General features: G+C 44.6%; 1 protein-coding gene across 4 annotated transcripts in view; it reads right to left on the bottom strand.

The window, feature by feature from the left end:
- Positions 1 to 7,433: 7,433 nt before the first annotated feature.
- RFX1 (regulatory factor X1) overlaps positions 7,434 to 26,183 on the bottom strand; it is a 788,791-nt gene continuing 770,041 nt past the window's right edge. For all 4 annotated transcript variants that reach the window (XM_069230453.1, XM_069230451.1, XM_069230454.1 and 1 more), the window contains 2 exons: positions 11,792 to 11,837; positions 7,434 to 11,051 (listed from right to left, as the gene is read on the bottom strand). In XM_069230453.1, coding sequence (XP_069086554.1) covers positions 10,885 to 11,051; positions 11,792 to 11,837 — 213 coding nt within the window. In that variant the 3' untranslated portion in view covers positions 7,434 to 10,884. The remainder of the gene's footprint in view (positions 11,052 to 11,791; positions 11,838 to 26,183) is intronic.

A 26,183-nucleotide genomic window follows, 5' to 3' on the forward strand; every position in this document is an offset into this window, starting at 1 on the left:
ACATAGATTATGTGAACAAAATAGCAATGCCTTTTACTAAAAAGGTTAGAACACGGTGCGGTGACCTTTTATGGAGGTTTCAAATTTACCTAAACACATATCAGCTGGGCCAAAACATACCCATCAGATGGCAGTTTCACTTCAAAGGACGCTGCTGTAAAACAGCTTTTTTACCTAGTGAGGTGAAAGGTCTGACATCATTACGCAGTATTGCATCGCCCTCTAAGAGGAGTTCCATGGGTGGCATTCCAAGTCACAGATCTGTCAAAACCCTCACCAGTGCTTTAAATGGAAAAATACCAGTAAAGGTACTCTCTATCTATATTGCCTGTTTGCTCCTGAGAAGTGCTGGAACTCACCCATTGTAATGTGTTGTAACAGTGCTGAGAAGTGCAGTACTCTCCCCTTCAAATTAAAGAAGTGCAGGTACTCAGGACCGGGCAGTACCTACTCATTTAAAGCACTGTCCCTCATGGAAATCACTGGTTGTAAGAAGGGAAGTCCTACATCTATTTTAGCATGTGCACATTGGGCCTCCCATCCTTGCCTGTCTGTGCTTAGAGAGAGTGTTAAACAGCTAGGCACTTCTTTGGAAACTGCTTATAAAGTGCAAGATGGACACTCTTACTTGATATTCAGTGCCCACCCGAAACTGTAGAAATTTGGGTGACTTGTGCAGATATGTCTATGAATTATGCATTATCGGAGTAAATATTCTTGTACATTTGTAAATTACCATCTTCCTCCCAGATCTGGAAGGCTGTACATCAGTCTTTGGGCCAAATGTAGGAAAATCCTGCATTGCGATTTGCAAATTGCGAGTCGTAATTCAGGATGCAAGATGGTGTCCCTGACACCATCTGCGAGTCGCAAGGGGGTCGGAAAGGCCCACCTCATTAATATTAATGAGGTGGGTCGCAATTTGCAACCCCCTTGGGACTCGCAGCACTCACAGGGATGGTGGCCTACTGGAGACAGATACGACCAAATTTCTTACTTGCTCGCATACCCTTGATTTAGCTAAAATTAATTCCAACTCATGAACCTGCTTAAGAGTAGCCCACTACTCACTAACCACAGGTGGCATATCAAGATCCAAACTCTAGCAATGCAAATCCTTGCTGTTATAATAACAATAGTAAGCAATCTACTGGCTCTCACATCCGTTCCCCATCTAAATCCCAGCATATTTTCCTTATTAGTGAAGTGCACATCGTCTCTAATGCATAGTCCAGTCAGAAGACTGACCAGCCCGAAACCCCCACAATTTAGGACATGATGCGAACATGTGTACTATATCTACGGAAAGGAATCCACATTTAGGCTTTCATTATGATTATGGCGGTCTGAAGACTGCCAGACTCGCTGTGGTGGTCGGACCGCCACGGTCATGGTAGTCCAACCGCCAAATTACAACTGTGGCGGAGCTGCCACGGTCCATCTGCGGACACTGCCTGGTTGCCACCAGTCAACAGCCTAGCGGTCTTGGCGGTTGTAATCCGCCAGAATGGTTCTGCATGCAGCGCATCCCTGTGGATTACAACTTCCCAATCTGCCAGCCTTTTCATGATGGTTGGACCGCCATGGAAAGGCTGGTGGAATGGGGTTGTCGGGGGCCCCCCTGAGGCTCCTTTATTGCCCATGCACTTGGCATGGGCAGTGCAAGGGCCCCCATGGATAGCCCAGTCACACTTTCCACTGTCCGAATTACAGGCAGCCGAAATCACGTCGGGTGCTGCTGCACCACCACATTCCCGCCGGCTCAATTACGAGCCAGCGTCAATGATAAGTCCCTATTCACCACAGGATCGGTGGGTGAAAACACTATTTCCGCCTGCAGGCACTGCAGTGAACTCATAATAGGGTCGGCGGTGTTCTGCCCGCTATGTCGGTCAGGTGGCGGTACAAGTTTGGCAGATGCCCGCCAAACTCATAATAAGGGCCAAAGTCTTCTCCATACTGTTATTTTGGGTCCATAGCACAATCCTACTGGGTGCATAATGCGTATACCTATAGTCAAATTGGTGGACTCTTAAGTTATCCGAGAAAACAAGTCTCTTGAGAAAACCCCAAGATGTCAAAACGTCTGAGAGAACTATGGCCTGTCCTAGGACTATACTCCATTTATGCGCAAGTAGAGAGTTGTCACTTACCTGGTACTGGCAAAAACTATGGTTTACACTACTTATTAAAGACTTCCATTGAGCATTTAAAAAACACAAAAGTAGGACAGAATGAATGGGTAGAATTGTCAGTCTAAAACTGACCAAAAAGTTGTCCCTGATCTGCATGTACTTAAAAAAAGGAATGAGAAGGAAGCTGTAACCGAATGTGCAAGTCCTCAAACGTACAAAAGCCGCTAAGATCATAAATATTTCCTAAACGGGAGACTCCAAGACTTGCCCAACCCTTACAGATATTATCTTGAAAAATTGCGGGGAGCATTAGGTTATTCCAGAAAGGCATATCCGGACCAACAAGTGATAAATATTTGACAGATATTTCAGGACAAATATATGTTATATCTCTAACACACTTAAATCGCACCTGCTTAAAATAATTAGGATCCCCGATCCTAAACAAAAACATTCTTCACTTTGTCCCAGTGCCACTCGATATGGGAATGCAACTGGGTTTTGACTGTCCTTCAGAAGTAGACTGCCCAATAATACAGTTTAAAATTCAGAAGCTGGACGCCACCTTGACTAAATGGGAGGGTTATAAGACGAATATCACGCATGGCCCACCGATATCCCCAAATAAAACCACTAATAACCCTATTTAAAGGAAAAATTAGGAACTTGTAGGGGTATTGAGCGAAACAAATATAAAAACGTAGACAAAATAATAATTTTATTAATATTACACTGTTAGTTAATACCTTTTGGGAGACGATGCCACACAACTTCTTAGTGACCTCTGCCAAAAGAGACTCACAATTAAGTTTAAATATTTGTGCTATACGGGGTGTGAAATGTACCCAAAGATATACAGCTGAGTGGGTATTACTTGGTATTGGACTTTCTGGACTAAAGTTGAAAAGCACTGAGTATTATTGAGGATCAACTTATACCCTAAATACGCTCCAAATCAATTGGCTTTCTCTTGAATACAATCTAATGATACAAGAGGGTTAGCAGAATACACCTCAACATCATTCGCGTAGGCCATGATCTTGACTTCGGTGCTGTGAAAAACAAACTGTTGAATATTATGATTCTGATTCTGATGAAAAGTCCGTAAATATGGCTTCAAGTATAACGTAAATACATAAAGGACAATCCTGTCTGGTGTCACAATATATTCTGAAAGAGGCAGATGAAATTCCAGAGTGCCTTTTGCCGCCCTAAGTGCGCCGGGTATGCCCAGACGTGGGTCCCGGGCTCACTGTGCCACTGGATTCAAGCTAGCCTGGCTGATGAGGGGTGAAACCCTGAAACCGGTCCCAGGATGCTTGTTTCCGGTCCAGGGAGAACCTGGCCTGGCAGTTCGGGCTGGACTGTTCCCTTGAGGAACAGGGTCAAGACTGATTTGCATATGGCTGGTTTCAAACTGGGGTGGCATGGTGAGCAAAATAATGGATGGATTAAACCCAGATCTGTGACTGGGGGTGAATGTTTAATTGGTTCCGCATTCCGTCCATCCAGTTACGCTATCCCACAGCGTTTGTGTTTTGCTTTGCTTTTGCCGCCCTAAGTGCGCCGGGTATGCCCAGACGTGGGTCCCGGGCTCACTGTGCCACTGGATTCAAGCTAGCCTGGCTGATGAAGGGTGAAACTCTGAAACCGGTCCCAGGATGCTTGTTTCCGGTCCAGGGAGAACCTGGCCTGGCAGTTCGGGCTGCACTGTTCCATTGAGGAACAGGGTCAAGACTGATTTGCATATGGCTGGGTTCAAACTGGGGTGGCATGGTGAGCAAAATAATGGATGGATTAAACCCAGATCTGTGACTGGGGGTGAATGTTTGATTGGTTCCGCATTCCGTCCATCCAGTTACGCTATCCCACAGCGTTTGTGTTTTGCTTTGAAATTCCAGAGTGCACCAACTGCAGCATCCATCTCTGGAAATGGCCACTAAAGCCAAAAGCCCCTATAGTGATCTAAAGACTTTCCAAACCACCCTGTCAAAAGCCTTTTCTGCATCCAGGAGTATAATCACCGTATTCAGACCACCTTTCTCCACTACATCAAAAGCCACTATTGCAGTATTAACATGAGCCGTGGTGTGTCGTCCTGGGATAAAACCGTGCTGGCCTTACTCATATACTCTCTTGGACCCTTGAGTGTCTGCGTTTCTATTATGAATTGAATGTCTTTCAAAAAAAAAAAAATGAAATTGGAGCAACATTGGATTTGACTATAGCTTTGCTGATGAACACTACATGTCCCTAGACATTTTGATTCTGAGAATAAATAACTGTCTACACAGTGGGACCTCACCACCTCTTTTGAATTGTGCTTTCCCATGGAGGACTAGGGTCCAATGTCCTCTGGTGAAGTTCCTACGCTTTTACAGTACTAATCGGCATCTGTGTATAGGGAGTTTTGTGGTTTTTTGGACCCCTCTATCCTCCATTGGAATAAGTGTGACACTAAAGCAGTCATAAAGGGAGCTAAGCCGGTAGCCAGAATCTTAGCAATTATTTTAGCATCAGCATTTATAAGGGAAATACAGCACATACATAACAACATACCTTTATTATCTGTAATTCAAACCTTCTCAGGGATGTATATTGCAAATACCATAATCAAGTATCCAACTGTGATCTCAAGCTGTGGGGTAAAAAATGTATTCAAAATCGCTCTTCTGTATATCACTGTAAATCAATTCCTCATGATGGCTATAGAGTAAGCCAAAGTTCGGAGCAATTTACTACCTTTAGTGATTCACAGTTACCACATCTCAACCTGAAGTTTCCTTCAGGGGAGTACCCTGACTGTAACATTTTGTGGGAATGTTTTCTAGGTCTCTCATTAAAAAAAAAAGAAAAAAAAAAAAAAGAGATGAGGGGATAGAGGCAGTCCTGGCTGAGGAATTGTAGGTGCATTGATTAGAAGTTGTGCTGCCTCTAGATTGTCTGAAGTGATATCCAGTGGGGGAGTTAAGTGACTGCTATTCTCCCATGCTGCAGTTGCCATAAGCCCCTCAGCTGAGGGCTCAAGAGAAACTATTCCTTTGACACATCTTGTGATATGGTGTTTAGACTGGATGCCAATGGAAGAGGCTCATCATCTGACAGTGACATCTTTGACGTTGAATGTTCTCTAGATGTTCATGAAAAGTACTCCAAAGTTCTTGACCACAAGTAAAACAATGGGGATGTCTAAGAGCAGGGCTGTAACCCTGAAGGGTGCAACATAGGGTTCTTTCAGAACTGGCACATAAGGAATGAAACACCCTGGTTGAAAGAGAGGCTATAGGAAAAGGAAACCTCTCCAAGTGAAGGCTGTCTGCAGTCCCTCACCCTTCCGTAGGGTACCACCCAATCAATGTCATATACCTTAATGATGGGAAAAGCTGAAAGACCAACCAAATGTGAAATGAAGACAAATCCAATTCTGTTTAAAACTGAGATTTCAGACTAAAAGGATTATGTTACTTACCCTGCAGCATCTGTTTGTGGCGTGTAGTGCTGTACATTCACATGCTCTGCATACTTCTGCCATCTAGTTCTGGGTCCAGAGTGGTGCAAGTTGTTTTTTTTCAAAGAAGCTTTTGAGTCACAAGATCAAGCGACTCCTCCTCTCAGTGATACTGCACATGGGCACTGGCTCCCTTATTAGATTGTTTAAAGGAATGGAAAGGTATGTGTAAGAGAAAAACAATGCAACATTTCACACAGGCTGCAATGGCAGGCCTGCAGACACAGTTTGCATGGGCTTCCATGGGTGGCATAATACATGCTGCAGCCAATGGGAGACCCCTGGTGTACCAATTCCCTGGGTACCTGAGTACCATATACTAGGGACTTACCTGGGTGCAGCAGTATGTCAATTGTGGAGCATAAAAGTTACCAAACAACCAAATTTAGAGGACAGAGCACAGACAATAGGATCCTGGTTAGCAGGATCCTAGTGTACTACAGTCTGAACACACTGACACCAGGCAAGAAGTGAGGGTGCATGTCCCTAGAACCACAGTTCCATAAAATGACTCTTATTTCACTAAAACATTAGGGCAGTCACATATGTGAAATCTTTTCACAAACAGTCACTGGACCCATTAAGAACAGAATATGCTGCTAAACATTCTGATGCACAGAGCAAGCAAGCCTGCCTTGAAAGCCTCTTGCCGTTGATCATAGATCAAATGGTGCTTATAAGGAAAAACAATATGACAACTATTTACAACATCAGAAAACAAGGAGGAGCAAAATCAAGAGTGTCGTCAGAGGAATCTCATTTTCTTTGGCACTGGTTTCTTAAACAAAGAATCACACTAACAAAGGAGTGTGCACCGGGGCTGCAAAACCTCATATCCAATGCCCTCAGCAGATGCAATTTAGGTTGTCACAAATGGGAACTGGATACAAGACAGCTGTGGTTGGTGTTGTTTCAAAGGTAGGACTCACCTCCTGGATCTCTTCATTTTGCCAGAGAAATCTAATGACAAAACTTTCCAAGCAGGTTGTGGTATCCCAAGGGGAAAGCGCTTTTGATTTCTTGGTTAGGTATATTAGCTTACAGTTTTCCCCAATTTCCCTTGTCCTTTGGAAACCAAAGAAGCACCATGTTTCGGCTACTTAGTGGTGTGAAGTACTCTTGGTTATCCGGTGCCCAGGTACATACTAGTTTACCTAGACCCAACTGTTTGAATTGTTTGGTTATGGTTTATGCTTCCTGTTTTGTTCTGTGTATCAAACGAAATGTATATTGGACACTACTGTTTTGCCTCTGCATAGGACGAGGGGTCCTGTCTCTCTATAATACTGCCTATTTTCCGGTATGTAGAAAAGCAAAGATGGATAACTATGCTGTATTGTGCTGGTGTCCTGCTGACTTATTCTGTGAAAAAGCGATAATGAAACATCTTCTCCATACAGCCCTTATGAAGTCAAAGATCTCTTACTTCTTTGGGTCACTGTTCTAAATGGAGATACCAACATTTCAAACTTCCTGCAAAGTATTGAGGCAGCTCTGTGTTAAATCTACTCATGATGATCAAGGTTAACCTGAAAATAGCACCACGTTTAGGGGGGTCCATAGGGTTCTGGTGGCGCACAGGGAGCATGACTACATATATGCCCAACACCTCATGCCCACAATGGTAGTTTCTTCCTCTTGACAACGCTCATGGGCAGTGCTGCATCCTTCCACCAGATCACTAGCTAACACATAGCATTGGATATCAAGTAGCACACAAACGCAGCAGCTTTCAGTCACAGAGCCAGGCTACACCTGTATCAAACATGCTTCGAAAAACAAAAGTCAAGTTCAAAAGTCAAAGAGCCCAGTGGAATTTATTGATTTTAAGAAATACTACAAAAAGGTAGAAAACATCACTGGCACTCCTACGTAAATGGACGTCTGCAGCACGGGCACTGCCCCAGGAGGCACGGACCAGGATAAAGACAGCAGTCTCCCATTGAACAGCACGGCAAAAACACTGCTGCTGTAGCACAAACAACTTTATATAATTTATATAAAATACAATATGTAGATTTGAAATAAAACATCTATATCACAGAATCAAATTCACTGAAAAGATTACATCAGTAAGGCCATGATGGTTGAACACCCCCCCAAATATTTGATATCTTTCCCCAAATCCCACTAGAGTCACACAACTTAGTATACAGACCAGAAAATATCTACACAAATCACATGGTTAGTCGAACTACTGGGATGATTGATTAGTTACCTGTTCACTTGGGTAGGGTGGTAAAAGGGCCACAATCACTTGGCCTGGTGTGGGGTGTTTGAGAGCAACATCCCTGGGCAAGGTAGTGAATGGACAATAGCCATGAGACCTGGCATGACAAATGTCAAAAGCCCATTTGAGAATTTTGAGATTGATGGGGTAAGGGAAGGAAGTGGGTGATGAAGAGCGCAGACCAGACACCATGAGAAGCTGAATGACCGGAAGGCTGGTTGAGGGTTTGAGAGAGCAGGCTTTAGGTTGATGCTGAGCTGAGAGAACCTACGTGATGCTATGGGGTTAACAGGCAGGCCTAAGCAATGCTAAATGATTAGAGGGCTGATTTGGAACAGTACTGAGTGGTTAGATGTCAAGAATGCAGATGGACTGGGAGGGCAAGACGTCAGGGACGCAAAAGAGGACGAAAGTCCCAATAGAGTACAAAGGCAGTAAATGGGCCTTGCTGGGTGGATGAGAATGCAGATACTGCTGCTGGGGGAAAGGCAATGGCAACAGTAAGTGAGCAGAACTTGGTCAGTCGAGAGAAGGTAGGCTTGAGTGCTCATGATGCAGGGCATTTAAGGGTTCGGGATCTGAACAATAATGAAGAGATAAGAGTGAGGGCACTGCATGGTGGATGGTGAGTCAGTGGGCAGGCAAGCAATGCCTGATGGTGACAGTGCAGAACACTGGTGAGCCTAAAAGCCATCGAAGGTTGCAGAAAAGACTATAATTCCATTTGTCTGTTCTCTTGTCTCTCTCCAAGTAGGGTTGTTTTAACATTCTCAGGCTTGTTTAAGTCCCTGGATGTTGCTGAGTAAAAGGCTGGGTTAAGGCAATATAAAAGAAAGGAACATGTACACTACTTTCTTCTGGAACCAGCTGCATGGACAATCATATATATACTGTAGTCAGACTTTGTCCACAGATGGCAATGCTAGCAGGTGGTACGGCAAGACTTGGTTTAATAATCACAGTGTCACAACTTTAAAGCTCATGGACCATAGAGGAAAAATCATCCTATCTAAACTTGGCACTGGATGATCCAAACTCACCTGGGTAGTAACTCTAGGGGCAGAATGACACCACGCTAACACTGCGTGGATGAGAACACACCAGGTTAGTATAAAGCATTCAGGGCGCCCCTGCCTGAAGGCTGTCAGGAGGGGAACAGTTGGCGGCACTGCATGGACAAGGGAGCCCCTGAGCTGGTACTCCACGGGTGAGAGAATATCATATTGGCAGTTCACAGACAAAACAATACCAGTATGTTGCAGCAGGTTAGCCATATTAAACAGGAAAAAGCTGGGTCATGGGTCATTACAGCATGGTTGTGATCACCATGAAGTCAAAATTCAGAAGGAGTCCAGCAATTCAGAATTAAATGCTCCATGGGCAGATGACAAAGGCTACCTATGCTGAGGGCTGAGGGGAAAGGATGGCACTGAACAGGCTGTAATCCATTAACAGCCCGTAGGAGGCAGTAGCTAGTACAATTGGTTGCAGAGAACAACATGATGTTGTTCTTATACACAAAAGGAACAGCACACCCTTGCAGTGCCAACTGCAGCGAACTGCAGAACAAAGCATTTGCTACAGTTTCCAGCTGCTGCTCAGACAAACACAGAGCATCAAGCAGTGATTTCTGCACATGGTCTAACACCTGCCCGAGATAGCACACCTTAATGCCAGACTGCTGCTGAAATACCTAAGGGCACAGAGCACGGTACAGGAATGGCAGCTGCTGCTCTATTATCCGCTGGATTATCACTCTACAGCACTACCTGCCAGCTTCTACTCCAAAACCCATTTCTCAGAGCATTCGGGCCTATTGCAACCCAGTATACAACAGCAATGAAAACCACAAAGGTGTATTGTCCAAGTGAAGTAGAGTGCACAGCACTGTATGAGAAGGGGCCCTAAGACACATTACACTTGCGCAACAGAGGTAGTAGCATAGTGCTGCCTCATAGAGAACTGTTAGGTATAATGCAGTGCAGCTTCAGAGGACTATGGTCAGCTTGCAGGCGCTGCAACATCTGACTGTGTCACAAACAACGTATGTCAAACTGTGTCAGGTGCACATGTGTGTTCCTTTTTTGGAGTAACTTGCATATATTTAAGGGTCATGCCAAAGGGTAACAATGACTCACTGTACATAGCGGCTTTGTGTTCCTTGTGGCAAATCAAATATAACTTGAAGTGAAAAGATTTAGCATAAATAAGCTCCAACACCTATGCATTTCCCAGTAGAGACTGAGCCCCGAGGGGAGTTTAAGCACTGGCAATAGTATTAGCTCCTGGCATGGACACCCCATAATAGAGGCTCAAGATCTTGGGGAAGAAAAAGAACAAGGAAAGGTCGAAGACACAGAAGAAAATAGGCCTGGTGAAAGACTGCGCTCTAGAGGATAAGGCAATGTGTAAACTTTGCATTTTGGGCTTACTGGAATTCGTGGTAAGCAGGAACCTTCAAAAAGGGCTACTAGCAGGCCCCTCCACATCAAGAGATTTGTAGCACATACACAGTTGCACACATTCATTCCATATAAACACCAGCACACCTTTTACACATTAATGCAGAGAACACCGGCTTGCCACGAAGGTAATTCTGCTCCACTTGTGCCGAATGTGTTTCTCTGCAAAAAAATTCTGGTGGGAGGTTCTCATCCAGCAAATGCAGCACGTCTGGCCAGAGTCTTCTGAGCATCACGAGGACCCAGCAGGGATGGAAGAGGCCTTTGGCATCATCTCCAGGAGGTGGCTTACCAGAAAGAGGCACTGCTATTGACTGGGGCTTTGCCCCTGAGAATTCTGAGAAATCCTTTAGTATTCATAACAAGTGTTTTTTGCATTTATGATCTCCCCTCCAGAGATGGGAGGATATCCTTCTCACATGGTTTTACTCTATAAAATGGCCAAATCCACTCTATGGAAGATTCCTTCAGTGGTTTTGAAGGCAGCAGAGTCCACAGATCTGTTTGGGTCATGCAGGCTCCTTCTGGTCGATTCAGGCTCCATCAACGTTAGGTAGAAGGGGGAGCTTGGACAAAGACCCCTCGACTGTCTGTCCGTGCCAACTTGAGTGGGGGCTCCATGGATTCTGCTACTAGTGTCGCAGAGTCATTGGTATGAAGGGAGATGTCCTGAGGCATTTCATCATCACTTTCCTCTTCTTCTTCTTCTTCCTCATCTAGTTGAGAGGTAGAGAAAGACACTGATGGTTATTTTCCAATTCCGTGCAGATCCTGTGCTTGGTTAAGCAAGGCTGACCTACCCATCCCCTTTGCTTGTGAGATCAGACCTAAAAATCCACACTCAATATCTCCCTCCTTTCCTTTCCCTAGGATTCGGTAGAGAAATATGACATCTGCAGTACAACTCCTTCAATTCAGCTAGCTCTGCCAGTTAAACTACATTGATTGGTGGGTCCACCTGGCCATTTCCAGAATGCCTGTTCTCCAGTGTCTATCTTGCAGAGATTCACATAAGCCTGCCTTTCCTGCTCAAGGTTGAGTTGGGGAGGTACTGCACTGCAGAACTGCTTTAGACCCTCCAATCAATCCAAACTCTAAACCCCATGAAAAAGACCCCAGAGGACATACTTCTATCCTACAAGACATCTGTATTTACCTAACAACATATCTGCTTCTGCCTTACACAAGATCTGCTTCACACCACTCCTGCCTCTCCTTTACACCTGACTGGCCTTACATCAGACCTGACAAACAACATCTTCCGTACAATAGATCTGCTTGAATCCTATGCCAGTCTCAGCGCAACTTCACACCACACCTTTCTCCCATCACATCTGCCTTACACTAGACCTCACAACACATCTAATTTTGAAACCCATCAGACCCACCTCTACCTTACAACAGTATGAACATCCAGAATGCTCTCTCATTTCAGAGTTCACCTTGCAGGACTCACCTTTATCTGGGTCAAGTGGGTTCAGGGTGCTCCCAAGGTTGGCAAACTAGAGAGTGAAACAACAGGCAGGTTAGTCTTTGGGCTATGTATTTCACAACAGGTACACTTATCACTCCCTTTCTCCACTCATTCATTATGTTCCTTAAGGGAAGGGTCTTCCAACTGTGGCCCGTAGATTTTTTTTCATTTTGTCCCCTTGCACTGTAATCCTGTTACGCAGGGGTCATGATTGTAGGAAAAGAAAAAAAGAGAAGCTTTGCGTGGTTTAATTCATGAGCAGTGCCCCTTGTCTCTGTACCTCTACACAGGGGCTGGCTAAGCCTCTAAAGCTTGCTGTGCTCTGCTAAGCACAACCCTATACCTCCTTTTGAGATGGTTAGTTGTAAATCTCAAGTAAAATATTTCTATCGCTTTTGCAGGGACTGCACAATGGTACTTTACGTCCTGCATCTGGGGTGAACCCTTACAGTTCCCTCTAGACTTTCTCTGGACAATCCTCAAGACTGAAAGGCATAAATTGAGAAATACCACATGTGTGTGTCTCTTGTATGTTTGTCTGGGAAGTCAACACCTTTTCTGTTACATTCTTTCTGTGTTAAAGTCAAGGAGGGCGTTTTTGGTTGAGCCAAACTGTTGGAGTATTTTCAGCTAGAGGTGTTTTTTTAATTAAACCAACCCCAGCTAAAAAGTGAATTGCTTGTGCCTGCTGCTACCTTGCAGAGGATTATCAGAGCACAGAGAGCTTGTATGGTTTATCCTAGACTGACAATTATGACCTTCCTGCTTTGTGATCTTTCAAAGATTCACATACTTTGAATTCACAGAAAAAGTATACACATAAGAATTAAAACAGATGCATTATATGATAACTTTATGTCAAACATGATATCCCAGAAAAATATGCGAGCACCACTTCAGGAATAAGTGAAGAAATTAGTTACTTACCTGTAACTGCAGTTATCCAGTATTGGTATCGTTCACAGTTTCACATGCTTGAATCTTCCCTGTCATCGAAGTGGGAGTCCCACAATATCCTATAAAGCAGTATGCAACAACCACAGAGACTACAATGAAAATGGGCCTTACATTTTTTAGTCTTGCCATGTATTTTCTTAAAATGGACCAAACTTGAACTATAACCAATCAGGCAACAGCACCCTTTAGAACACTCCCAAGAGAGGCTCCGTTCCTCAGATTTTCAGCACTACAGAGAATTATGTATCCTGAGGTCGTAAAGGGAGCCTCTAAGGGGAGAAGGGTGGGTCGCATGCGAATCTATCAAAGCTACCAATACTGGATAACTGCAGTTACAGGTAAGTAACTAATTTCTTATCCAGTATTAGATCTTTGATAGATTCACATGCTTGATTCAGAATAACAAGCAGTATTAACCATGTAGAATAAGAAAATCGTAGCGGATGGTGGGTATGAAATAATTTTCTACATCAGATATCATAACTTATTTAGTGTAGTCATGACACAAAACTGTATCCAAAAATGTTCGACTTCTAACAGTAATAATAACAATAGTAATAATAATAATAATAATAATAATCACCAGTATTCGCAATAAAATCCTTCATTACCATAGAGCCTCACCTTACTAGAACAGATGGCATAGGACTGGTTGACTCACGGCCACATCAGTTCTATGTTTGGACTGGAGACAGTAGTGCTTCGTCAACTAGTGAGTGCTCTTCCAAATAGAAGCACAGCATATTTGTTCTAACGGAACTCCAGCAAACAGAGCAGCAGAGATAGATGCTGCCCTTGTTGAATTTGCTCTAGGCCGCCTTTCTAGAGGTTTTCCTGCTGCAGAATCGCAGAACTGGATGGTTGCTGATAGCCATCTTGCTATTGCTGCCTATTTTACTGCAGTGCCCTGTCGCCCAGGTCTGTAGGACAATAATAATTGAAAAGGCTTGTGAAAAGTTTTAATGTGTTGAAGACAGAACTTAAAACATCTCTTTACATCCAATGTGTGGAGGGATTTTTCTGCTGGTGAAAATATGTCCAGAGAACAACTGGTTAATTAAGTTGAAATGGAGAAGGAACTTTAGGAATTAATTTTGGATTTGTTTTGAGAATGACGAAATCCTCAGTAAAACTTAGAAAAGGTTTTTGAGTAGTGAAAGCTTGGATTTTACTGACTCTTCTGGTGGAATTGATCGCTAGTAGGAAAGCTATCTTCCACGTAAGAAACTTGAGGTCTGGCTTATAGACAGGTTCAAACGGAGATTTCATTAATTGTGAGAGAACAACATTAAGGTGCCATTCAGGAGAGGGAAACATTACTGGAGGAAGAGCCCTAAATGAACCTCTCATGAATTGCTTAATTAGTCGTGATGAACAAAGGGAGGCTGTGTCTGAAGAACGTCTGTATGTTGAAATTGCTGCTAAATGCACTTTCACTGAGGAATGCAGAGCCTGGATTTTGCTAGCATCAACAGATAAGGTAATATTTGTTCTGAAGAGACCTCATACGGGTGTAAGTTATTTTTTGACACCAACAACAGAACCGCTTCCATTTAAGTCGATATGTTTTGTTTGTACTGTCCGCTCTCACTTTAGAAAGTATGTTTCTACATTCTGGAGTGATCTTCAGATGCTGGAACTCATGGAATTCAGGAGCCATGAGTGCAAGTGCAGTGACGTCAGATCTGGATGCAATACCTCCCCTTGATGCACTGATAGTAGCATGGAAGTTGGTGGGAGGCATATTGGTGTGGCTTCTGACATCAGAAGAAGTTCCGTGTACCAGAAGTGCCTGGGCCATTTAGAAGCAATTAGTATTAGGCGACAGGTTTCCGCCTTCATCTTGGCGATGACATTGGGAATCAATGGGATGAGGGAAAAGCATATGCATAGCTCCCAGACCATTGCATCGGAAGGGCTTTCCCCCAAGACCCTGGATGGGAATTATCGACTTGCGTAAAATTGGCATTTGGTGTTCCTGTTTGTTGCAAAAAGATCTAGAGTTGGCCTCCCCATGTTCCAAGTATTTTGTCTAGTTGGGTTTGATTAGTTCCCATTTGTGACAATCGCTCTTGGCCCTCCTGAGTGCATCCGTGAACGTGTTGTGTACTCCTGAGACGTGTTCGACCTTCAAGGAGATGTTGTGGCTTGCTAGCCAGTTCCATAGCTCCTAGGCTTCTTGTGAGAGTGTTATGGATTTCGTACCTCCCTGCTTGTTGATAAAATACTTGCTGGTTGTGTTGTCTGTCCGCACCAGTATTTGAGAGCCTTGTATCCTTGGGAGGAAGGCCTGCAATGTGAGGACGATGGCTTTGAGTTCCAAGCTGTTGATGTGCATCAGCTTTTGTTGGTTGAACATTTCCCCTGGATTTGCAGATCTTGGATATTACCTCCCCATCCTTAAATTGATGCATCTGTTGTAATTATAAACTGTGGGACTAACAGCATATAAGTGAGGCCTTGAGAAAGATGAGACTGGTGAGCCCGCCAGTCCAATGCCTTTATAATCTTTGGCGTAATGAAAATGCGATTTTCAAATGATCCTTGTGCTTGGTTCCACTGAACTTGTAATTCCTCTTGCAACTGTCTTACTTTGAGACGTCCAGAACTAGGTTGATTGTGGAAGATAGCATACCTAGGAACGATTTGTATAACCTCACTGAAATTGATTTTTTTCTTGCTATTGTTGTGGCTAAAGACGTCCCGTCACTTTTGTCGTTCCTGTGTAAGGAAGGCCTTGTTGTGCTGTGTGTCCAGGACAGCTTTGAGAAACGTCATTCTCTGAGTGGGTATTTTGAAAGATTTTCTTTCGTTGACAGCGAGACCTAACTTTTGAAAGAGCATACGGCAGTTCTTTGTCTCTTTGAGTGTTTTTTTGGGAGTTGACCCTTTTAGTAGCCAGTCGTCTAGATATGGAAAAACCTGATGACCTTGTTTTCGGAGAACGGCTGCTATTGGGGCTAAACACTTCGTGAAAATGCATGGGACTGACTTGAGTCCGAAGGGAAGGACTTGAAACTGATAAAGATTACCAGCAACTGTGAATCTTAGATACTTGCGATGTTTGGGATCAATGGGGATATGAACGTTTGCATCTTCCAAATCTAGAGATATTATTTAGTCTTCGTTGTTTAGGCGATTTAATATGTCTGAAAGAGTGATCATTCTTAAAGGTTGCTTGTGGAGGAATTTGTTTAGATGCCGCAGGTCTAGAATAGGTCTGCATTCCCCTGTTTTCTTTTGCACAAAGAAAAAACGGGAATAGAACCTTTTTTCTATCTAACCTATTGGAACTTTCTCAATTTCTCCTTTGTGAAGCATCAATTTGGTTTCTTGTTTTAATAAGTTTAGCGGAATGCGCCCCTTTTGGGGGCTTGTTTGGTGGTTTCAGTATGAATTCCAAGGTGTGGCCATAAGCAATTATGTCCAATACCCATTGATCCGAGGTGATAGTTTTTCAGTTGTGGAGATATTTGGATATATTTACCCCTACTTGATGATGGAGAGGTTCAGCAGCTGGTAGTTGGACTGGATGATGGTTTGCATCCTGTGGCTCTGGACTGATGTGAGGATCTCCGGCAAGCTCCCTGTTTAGAGAAACCAGTCATAGTTGGTTGACGATACGTTTGCGGTGCTCCATATTGAGGTTGGTAAGGCTGAAACTGTTGGAAGCAGTAATAGGAACCTCTAGGTGGAAAGACCTCGCCCCCTTGCACCTCTGAAAGGCAATCTTCTATACTGCAAGGCGCCTAGGGATTTGGCAGTGTCAGTGTCTGTTTTAATGACAAGAAGAGCCTCATCTATGTGCTTGCCAAAAAGCATATCCCAGTCATAAGCCATATCCAGAATCTTTGTTTGCACTTCCGGTCGAAATGAAGTGGCTTTGAGCCAACCCTGACGCCTCAGAACAGCAGCACCTGCCAGCTGCCTGAACCCTGTTGAGGCGATATCCATGGCTGTGCCAATAATCTCAGAAGAGGCACGTCCTCCTTCCTGTAAGATCTTTTTTCGTCCTGTCTTTGGTCCTCTGGAATGAGATCTAACAAAGATTTGATGTTGGACTACATCTGCCTGTCGCATTGTGCCAGGATAGCCAAGGCATTAGCAGCTCTCACTGCAACGGCTGACATGAGGGATAATCTTTTGCATATATTATCACTGTGTCGTCCGTCTCTATCTGCTGGTACTGAGATGGGGGCTGCTGGATTTTGAGCTCTTCTCTGTGCAATTTGAGAAACTACGGAATCCGGCCTAGGATGTCCCATGAGCCATGCAGGGGAACCTTCAGGGGCCATATATTTTTTTTCAATACTGGGCAGGACTGCCGGTACTATAGCGGGGTTCTTTATGATCCTAATACCCTCCTGACATAAGTGGTCAATGATGGGGATGGACCTTACTGATTTCTGTGCCTGGTCCTTAAAATCATTTAGGAAGCAATCAAAATGCTTCACTGTAAAGTGTAGGTGAAATCTTTCCGCTGCCCTTTCCATAATACAATGAAACCCCCCCAATGTCTTCCGGAGGGGAGTCAGCCAGAGGGTGTTGAGGTGGAGATGGAGTAGGAATGATGTGATCATCCCAGTCGTCTGGTTGAGCTGGTAGTTCGCCTTCTTCCCTGGCCTCATATTCCAATGTGGAAGGATCATCGCTGGGAGTGGAAACAGCACATGGTGGTGGTGTCTTTCTAGGCGTAGCTGGAGGCGGGATATTTGATTATGGAATAGGAAGTGTACATGGAGAGGTTGATGGTTGTACCCCTGTCTGTGGAGGGACACGCCATCTGTAGCCTGATAACATGTCTTGAAGATCCTCTACTAGAGAGCGAGGCATAAATACATGTTCCTGAAAGCGATGGGTTCCAAACAGTACTGTTGGTGCTCAGTGTACTTATGAGTAGAGGGCTTACGATAGTATCCCTCAAAGTCCTGACTCTGGACACCCTCATAATACTCTTCCTTTTCCTCCTGATACTTAACATGAAGTTCTGAAGGACTATGAACTGGTCCAAAAGGTCTTTCCTCATCTGACTCTTCCATGTCTAAAATGTGACTTGGGAGAAGGGGTGAAATGTTCAACATGTGTGCCAGAGTAGGTTTATTAATGTTTTTATTTTTAATCTCGTCGACAGTGTCATCAACGTCGTCTGTGGTATCGTCGACAATGGGATCGTCGACGGTGGGGTCGTCGACAGTGGTGTTGTCATCGATGGTGTCATTGACGAGGTCTTAGGCACTCACAACATCAACGGCGTGATGTTTACCGTCGTCGTTGGGGAAACATTCTTGCTGGAAGTGAGGCACTTTTCGTCTTCGAGGTTCTCGTGGACGGAATGGGAATCTGAAGTGAACATGGGGTCATCATCGTCAGTGTAGATGGTCTATCCAACGATACAGTGGTGGCGGCTGTCGTCGACAGTGATTTCATTGCTGACAGGGTGAGAAAAGGAGATTTTTCTCCTGTTGTCGACGTGCCTGACTTTAATTTGACCTTTTTGCTTTTGTGACTTACATGGAGTTGCTGGAGCAGATGAAGCTACCTCTTCAGGAGTGTTTTTCTTTTTCTTTAGAATCCCTTGACTGTTGGTGAATTTTACGGGATTTTCTGCTCTCCTCAGAAGATCTAGCCCTCTTATGTGACATAGGTGCAGAGTCACTATCTTCATCAGAAGATGTTTTTTGGGCTTTAGTTTTCGGTAGCCACCGCAATAATCTGCCTTCTCGGTCTCTCAAAGTCTTAGGTGGAAAAGTACAACAGATTTTGCTTTCCTGTGCCTTATGAGTAGAATGAAGCAATAAATAAAAATGTTATGTGGATCATCCACATGGACTCTCTTTTTCCCACAGGTCTTGCAGGGATGAAAGAGGCGTTCAGAATCATACATAATTGGAATAAATTAAGATTCAATACCTTTTGGAAGTAATCTGTGGAAAAAAATGAGCAGAACTCAGGGAGACTCACTTCCACTCGACGTGCGGTAAGGAAGGGAACCTCTCTTGGGAGTGTTCTTGAGGGTGCTATCGCCTGATTGGTTATGGTTCAAGTTTGGTCCATTTTAAGAAAGGACATGGATAGACCAGCAAATGTAAGGCCTATTTTTATTGTAGCCTGCTTAATAGGATATTGTGGGACTCCCACTTTGACGATGGGGAAGATTCAAGCATGTGAATCTATGAAAGATCCAATACTGGATAAAGGCCTTTTCTAAAAAGTTCAACCTCTATAGAAATAATGAACAGACACTGGTAGGATGACCAAATATATCCTTAAGTTGGAATCACAAAAATGAAGAATTGTATTTCAGCAGGTTTGATTGAAGGATGATATATAATTCCAAGTATTGGAACTTTCATAGATTCACATGCTTGAATCAGAGTAGAGAACAATAACTATGCACATTGTAATATGACAACACCTCTAATGGAAAAAATATTTTGACCCACAAAACCTTATTATCATCCTGCATATAATAATGAACTATATAAGTATACGCCCATATGTCTATATATATATATATATATATATATATATATATATATATATATATATATATACATACATACCTTCATACACATAGATATACATGTACAGATACATGATGAAATAACAAGAAACACAGTAAAAAGAAATTATTATAAGACACTACTTTAACATGACCATTGTCTTAAAACCCGTTTACTTATGTGATTGTCATAACGTTCTTTTATCTTTGTATCCATTTCTGTTTTTCTCTTTTTTTTTTTTTTTTTAAATGTAAACAATGTGCATACCTGTTCTAGGATGGAGGGATGTAGGAGAAATGGCTCACCTTCACCTGAAGAGATTCCTGAGAACCGCTTGGCCCACTGCTACCTCTCCCTGAGAAAGAGATTCCAAGCAGTAGTGCTTAGTGAAAGTATGACAGCTCTTCCATGTTGCTGCCCTACAAATGTCTTGTAGTGGCACTCCGGCAAACAGTGCCGCTGACGATGAGACTTTTCTCGTAGAATGAGCATGCACAGATGATTGCAAAGGTTTGCCCGCTGCTTGATGGCAAAAGCGAATGGCTGAGGCGATCCATCTGGAAATACTCTGCTTGGATAGTGGGTACCCCTTCCTAGGAGCACTGTATGCCACAAATAACTGATTAGAGCGTCGAAAAGATTTAGTCCTGTCCAAATAAAATTGAACACATCTTTTAACGTCTAAGGAGTGTAATGCCCTCTCCGCCGGAGTAGATGGATGAGGAAAAAAAGACTTGAAGACTAAAGGTTCGTTTATGTGAAAGTCTGACGGAACCTTTGGAATAAAATGCAGGTTAGTGCGCATTAACAGTCTATCGTGTTTAAGCTGCAGGAATGGCTCTTGGATGTACAGTGCATTGCACCTCGCTGACCCGCCTAGCTGTTGTAAGGGCTACCAATAAGGCAACCTTCCACGACAAGAACTTGAGGGAAGCACGATGGATCGGCTCAAACGGATGCTTCATCAGTTGTGCCAAGACAATATTCAGATTCCACGAAGGAGGCGGTGGTCTGAAAGGAGGGTAAACCCTGAAAAGCCCCTTCAGAAATCACTTAATCAGCCGAGAAGAGAAGAGTGATGGTGTGTCATCTGAACGTCTGTATGCAGCTATAGCTGCTAAGTGAACTTTAATGGACGAGTGTGCTAGGCCAGATTGAGCTAGCTGTAAGAGATACAGCAATATTTCCTCTGGTGGTGAGACTAGAGGGTCAATCCGACGCTGATGACACCAGGCACAGAATCTCTTCCATTTACACTGATACGTCTTGTTTGTGCTATCCGCTCTGGCTTTTGACAAAATATCCCTGCAGTCCTGCGGGATATTCAAATGTGCGAACTCTCTGTGGTGAGGAGCCATGCTGATAACAACATTGACTGCGGATCGGGGTGCCGAACCTGGCCGTTGTTCATTGTTAGTAATTGAGGTAACGGCTCCAGTGGAATATGAGGTTTGACTGACAGAATGAGAAGTTCAGCGAACCAATGTTGGCGCGGCCAGTACGGGGCTATCAGTATCAGAGTGCACGGTTCTGTTTTCATCTTCGTGAGGACCCTTGGGATCAACGGAATGGGAGGAAAGGCGTAAGCAAAGATGTTTGACCAGACTATCGAAAACACATTCCCCCAAGATCCCTTTTGGTGATGCCAACTTGCGAAGAACCGGCATTTGGTGTTGTCTTTGTTCTCAAACAGGTCCACCGTTGGTGTCCCCCACAGGGACAAAATATGGTTCAGTACTGTCTGGTCTAGCTCCCAGTCGTGGCAGTCCGATTTCTGCATGCTGAGTGCATCTGCTGTCTTGTTGTTTATTCCAGGCAAGTGTACCGCTGATAGTGTGATGCCTTGCTGCGAGGCCCAGTTCCAGATCGCTTGGGCTTCCCTGGAGAGGGTGAGAGATCTTGTGCCACCTTGTTTGTTGAGATAGTGCATCGTAGTGGTGTTGTCTGTTCTTATCACCACTTGCGATCCTGAGATCCTTGGGAGAAACGCTTGTAAGGCCAGGTGCACTGCCCTGAGTTCTAGCCAATTGATATGCATTGATGCCAGATGCAGTGGCCATTTGCCACTTATTTTCAGATCCTGTAACACCGCTCCCCAGCCTTTCAGTGAGGCATCCGTTGTTATGGTCCACGGGGCTGGCTGTTGTAGAAACGAAAGGCCGATTGATAGATGATGCCTTTGAGACCACCATCTCAGAGTTCTGATCATTATCGGAGTTATTTGTATTTGGCCTTCGAAAGTGCCTGATACTTGGAGCCATTGACGATTTAGCTACTCTTGTAAGGGGCGCATCTTTAGCCGACACAGAGGGATCAGAGGTATGCATGAAGACATCATGCCCAACAGTGATTTGAACAGATGGACAGTAACCTTTCCTCTTCTCTGTATGGAACTCATTAGAGTCAGTAATCTTTGTTGCCTCTTTAACGTGGGACATGCCATGGCAGATTCTGTGTTCAGTCTTGCTCCTAGAAAAGTAATATTGAGTACTGGTAGAGGGTTGGACTTCTCCCAGTTGATTGTGAATCCGAGATTGGTCAGTAAGGAAACGCACTTTTTTTTTTTACTTGTGTGCTCCTGCGTAAGTCTTTGCCTTTATCAACCAATCGTCTAAGTATGGAAAAACCTGGTGCTTTCTCCTTCTGAGAAAGGCTGAGACTGGTGCTAGACATTTGGTAAATATTCTTGGGGCTGATTTCAGTCCGAAAGGAAGGACACAGTATTGATAATGGCTCCTGGCTATGGTGAATCTTAAGTATTTTCTGTGGGCAGGGTGGATGGGTATGTGGAAGTATGCGTCTTTCAGGTCTAGTGATGACATAAAATCTCCCTGATTGAGACGCAGAAGGAAGTCTTGCAGGCTGATCATTCGGAACGATTGCTTCTTTAGGTACACATTTAGTTCCCTTAAATCGAGGATCGGCCTCCAATCCTTCCACTTTTTCCGAATGATGAAGAAACTGGAATAAAATCCTGTTCCTCGTTGGGCCCGAGGCACCTTCTCTATAGCTCCCTTGAGAAGCATCTTGTCGATCTCTTTTTTGAGTTGTTGAGGGTATCTTGAAGGAGTCCTGCAGGGAGGGTTGGAGGGAGGTATCTGGATAAATTCTAAAGTATGGCCCCGTTTCACTAATTGTAGGATCCACTTGTCTGACGTAATGGTTTGCCATTGACTGAGGAATAAAGAGATCCTCCCGCCCAGAGTGACAGGAGGAGGACTGGGCGTAGCCGGAGCCTTGAAAACATCAGGTTTTACGAGCCGAATCTTTGGCCGGACGGGTTGAACGTCTACGGCCTGCAGGTCTACTATAGGCTGGTTGTGGCGGCTGCCTTTCCGAGTAGTATGGACGATACTGCTGTGAAGATGATGGATAGGAAGAATATCTGTGTTGTTGATATCCCCCTCTGTATGAGGGTTGGCCACGCCCTCTTGTACGAAAGGACGATCTTCGATATTGCAGGGTCCCTAATGACCTTGCCATGTCCGTTTTGATTGATTGTAGGGCTTCATCGACATGTTTTCCAAATAGCGCTTGGCCATCAAAGGGTAAGTCTAGGATTTTATTTTGGACTTCTGGGCGAAACAAGGTGGCTTTAAGCCAGCCCTGTCTTCTTAGTACAGCTGCACCTGCAAGTTGTCTAAAAGCAGTGGTCGCTATATCCATTGCACAGTCTATAAGCTCTGCAGACGTGCGTTGACCTTCTTGTACCGTTTTATTTGCCTCCGATCTCGCATCCTCCGGCAGTTGGTTAATAAAAGGTGCAATGTCCGCCCAAAGCTGTCTGTCGAATCTAGCCAGAATAGCCATGGAGTTGGCAGCTCTAACTACTAGGCTAGCCATAGAAGAAAACCTTTTTCCTATGTTATCTATCCGCCTACCCTCCTTGACTGTGGGTGCGGAAATCGGGGCAGAAGGATTCTTCGATCTTCTTTGAGCTGCCTGAGCTACTACTGAATCCAGAGGAGGATGTCCTGTTAAGCATGTTGGTGCATCATCAGGAGCTTTGTATTTTTTTATCCAGACGTGGCAAAACTGCTGTGACTGTTGCCGGATTATTCATGACTTTAAGGCCCTCTTCCCACAGGTAGTTCACCATCGGGATAGAGCGCACAGACTTCTGAAAGGGCTCTTTAAAATCGTACAGGAAACAGTCTGTTTGCTTAGTAGGTAACGGTAAGGCAAAATGCTTGGTTCCCCTCTCTAGAAGATTGTGAAATCCTCCAATGTCTTCTGGTGGGGATTCCACCTTCGATTGAGAAGGAGAAGAAGGAGCAAGGATAATGTACTCGTCCCACTCTGAGTGAGTGTCCATGAGCTCTCCTTCTTCCTGATCCCCTTCTGAGATGTCGGTGTCCTGAGGAATTGTCATGTCCAGAGTGGCCACATTTGTGAGATGTAAGGACGTTGGTCTCTGATGTGGAGTAGAAACACCACAAATAGGCGATGGAGGAGGTTTTTCTCCTTGAGGAGGAAACCTTCTGTTGTAATCCACTAACATTGCTCTAAGGTCAGTAAGCAAGGAGGAAGGAATAAACGCCCCCTGTTGATATTGCTGTTGCTCTGAGTAAAGCTGGGGATCATAAGCTTCTTCATATTCCTCTTCTTCCTGGTACTTTACATTCAATTCAGAAGGACTGTGGGCTGTTCCAAAAGGCCCGTCTTCATCTGAGTCTTCGTCTCCCTCCAAAAGATGTACTGGCACAAGGGAGGACACCTTACTAGGTGATGTGTGGGTTGGTGTTAGCTTTTCTACTCTTTTTAGATGTTTTTCCCTCGTCGACGGTGTCGTCGACGACGTGTCAATAGACTTCGTCATGGACGGTGCCGTCGACGCTGGACGCACAGTTATTTTAATAGCAGAAAGTCTTGCCGACGAGTCTACCGTCGACGACGGTAGGGCTTACACGGACATCAGCGCCATCGACGATGACGAGGTGTAGACGGTCGTCGACGCAGATGTCGCCGCTGCAGTTGTCGTCGACGGTGGGGTACTTGTTCTCGTCGACGATGTCGCCGGCGGAGCCGTCGACGATGGAAATCCAGAAGTAGATGTTGTCGTCGGAAATGCACCCACCGACGGTACCGCCGACGATGAATCCGTCGACAAAGCCTTTTTTCCAGTCACAGAGGATGGCTTCTTGAAAGGCACAGATGGTGGAACAGATGAAGACTTTCTGTGCCTCTCAGAACTGGAAGAATGTCTTTTCCCCTCTTTACTTGAAACTTTCGTTGGGGAAGAAGATGGGCTGCGACCCTTATAAGATCCTGAAGTAGTCTTTTTGAGGGCCTTTCTTGAGATTTGTGAGGGAGATCTAGAGCGTGATCTCGCCCTTTTAGATGATCTCTTAGATGTTGATGATTCCTCACTCTCAGAATCAGAAACTGGATCCTTCCTATGTTTTAGTTTCTGCAGCCATATTAATAATCAGTGGCGGCCGGCAGCTTTGGGAGGGGGGCGTGCGGGGCACACACACACATACAAACACACACACACACACAGACTCATTCTTTCACACACAGACATGCACGCACGCACGCTCATCCATTAACAACTCATTCCATTCAAACATGCACGCACCAAACATTCATTTGACAAGATCACACACATTCATTCTTTCACACACACACGCACGCACGCACTCACATCCATTAACAACACTCAAACATGCACGCGCGCACCAAACATTCAATGTAAAACATAACACACATACATACACACACACACACACACTTACCTTTAGCCTCCAGGTCCCGGGGGGGGGTTGGGACTGCTGCCTTCCCTTATTAGGGAAGGCAGCAGTCCCAGCCTCGTCACAGAGTGGGATGGGGTCAGTGAGACTGCTGACCCCACCCCACTCTGTGACGAAGTGTCACTGATTGACACTCGCCCTGGGCACTTCAGGGCTTAAACCTGAAGCGCCCAGGGAGAGTGTCAATGGGTGACGCTTTCCTCGTCACCCATGGGAGGGCCTCGAGGCACCTTTGCTGGGCCGAGGAGGTCACGCCCATAGGGGTTGTGATCTCCTCAGCCCAGCAAAGTTCAGCTCAGGCAGCCAGGAGTCTGCGCAAATCGCGCATGGCTCACTCCTGGCTGCCTGACCTGAACATGAAGAGTGTCTGTCAGGCTGACCTTTGTTCAGCCTGACAGACACTCTTCATGGGGTGGGGGGGTGTGGCCCCTCCGCCCTAAAGGACGGGCCGCCACTGTTAATAATCTGCCTTCCCTGTCTTTTAAGGTTTTAGAAGAAAAAGTACGGCAAATCTTACAGTCTTTGGCTGAATGATCTGGGTACCGGCAGTAAATGCAGTCTTGGTGAGGGTCTTCAGAATGAAGCCTTTTCTTCCCACAAGTCTTGCAGTCTCTGAAGAGACCCTTCTTTTCCTTGTCAGACATAGTTGAAAAATAGCTGACAAATCCAAATAAATGAGTTTCTCTGAGAGAAAATAGTTGAAAAGGTGTGAAGACAGAGCAGAGCTCTGAGGAGACTCCCTAGCACAACGTGCGGTAGAAAATCTGAGGTGCTGGGGCTTCTCTCAGGAGGTTCTGAAGGGTGCTGTCGCCTGATTGGTGGAGGCTCAGGTTTGGTCCTTTTCACAAAATGACTCTGATAGACTATGAAATTGAAGAGGCCTAGGGCCTTTTTCTCTGTTAATATGTCTTAACATTACTTGTGAAAATTGTACCGGGACTCCCATCTCGACGACGGGGAATGATTCAAGCATGTGAATCTATGAAAGTTCCAACACTGGAGTAAAGTACAATTTTGCTCCACTTAGGCCTACAGAGACCAGCAGGGGTATCATCTAGGAGTGACGATGAAGTCCAAGTCTAGATTTACAGTCCCTAACATCATACATATACTCTTTATGGCAATTTAAGAATTTCCTTGGCTAAGCTCATAATCAGATTC

Source organism: Pleurodeles waltl, chromosome 4_2 (assembly GCF_031143425.1).
Source record: "Pleurodeles waltl isolate 20211129_DDA chromosome 4_2, aPleWal1.hap1.20221129, whole genome shotgun sequence".
In the NCBI taxonomy this organism is placed as follows: Eukaryota; Metazoa; Chordata; class Amphibia; order Caudata; family Salamandridae; genus Pleurodeles; species Pleurodeles waltl.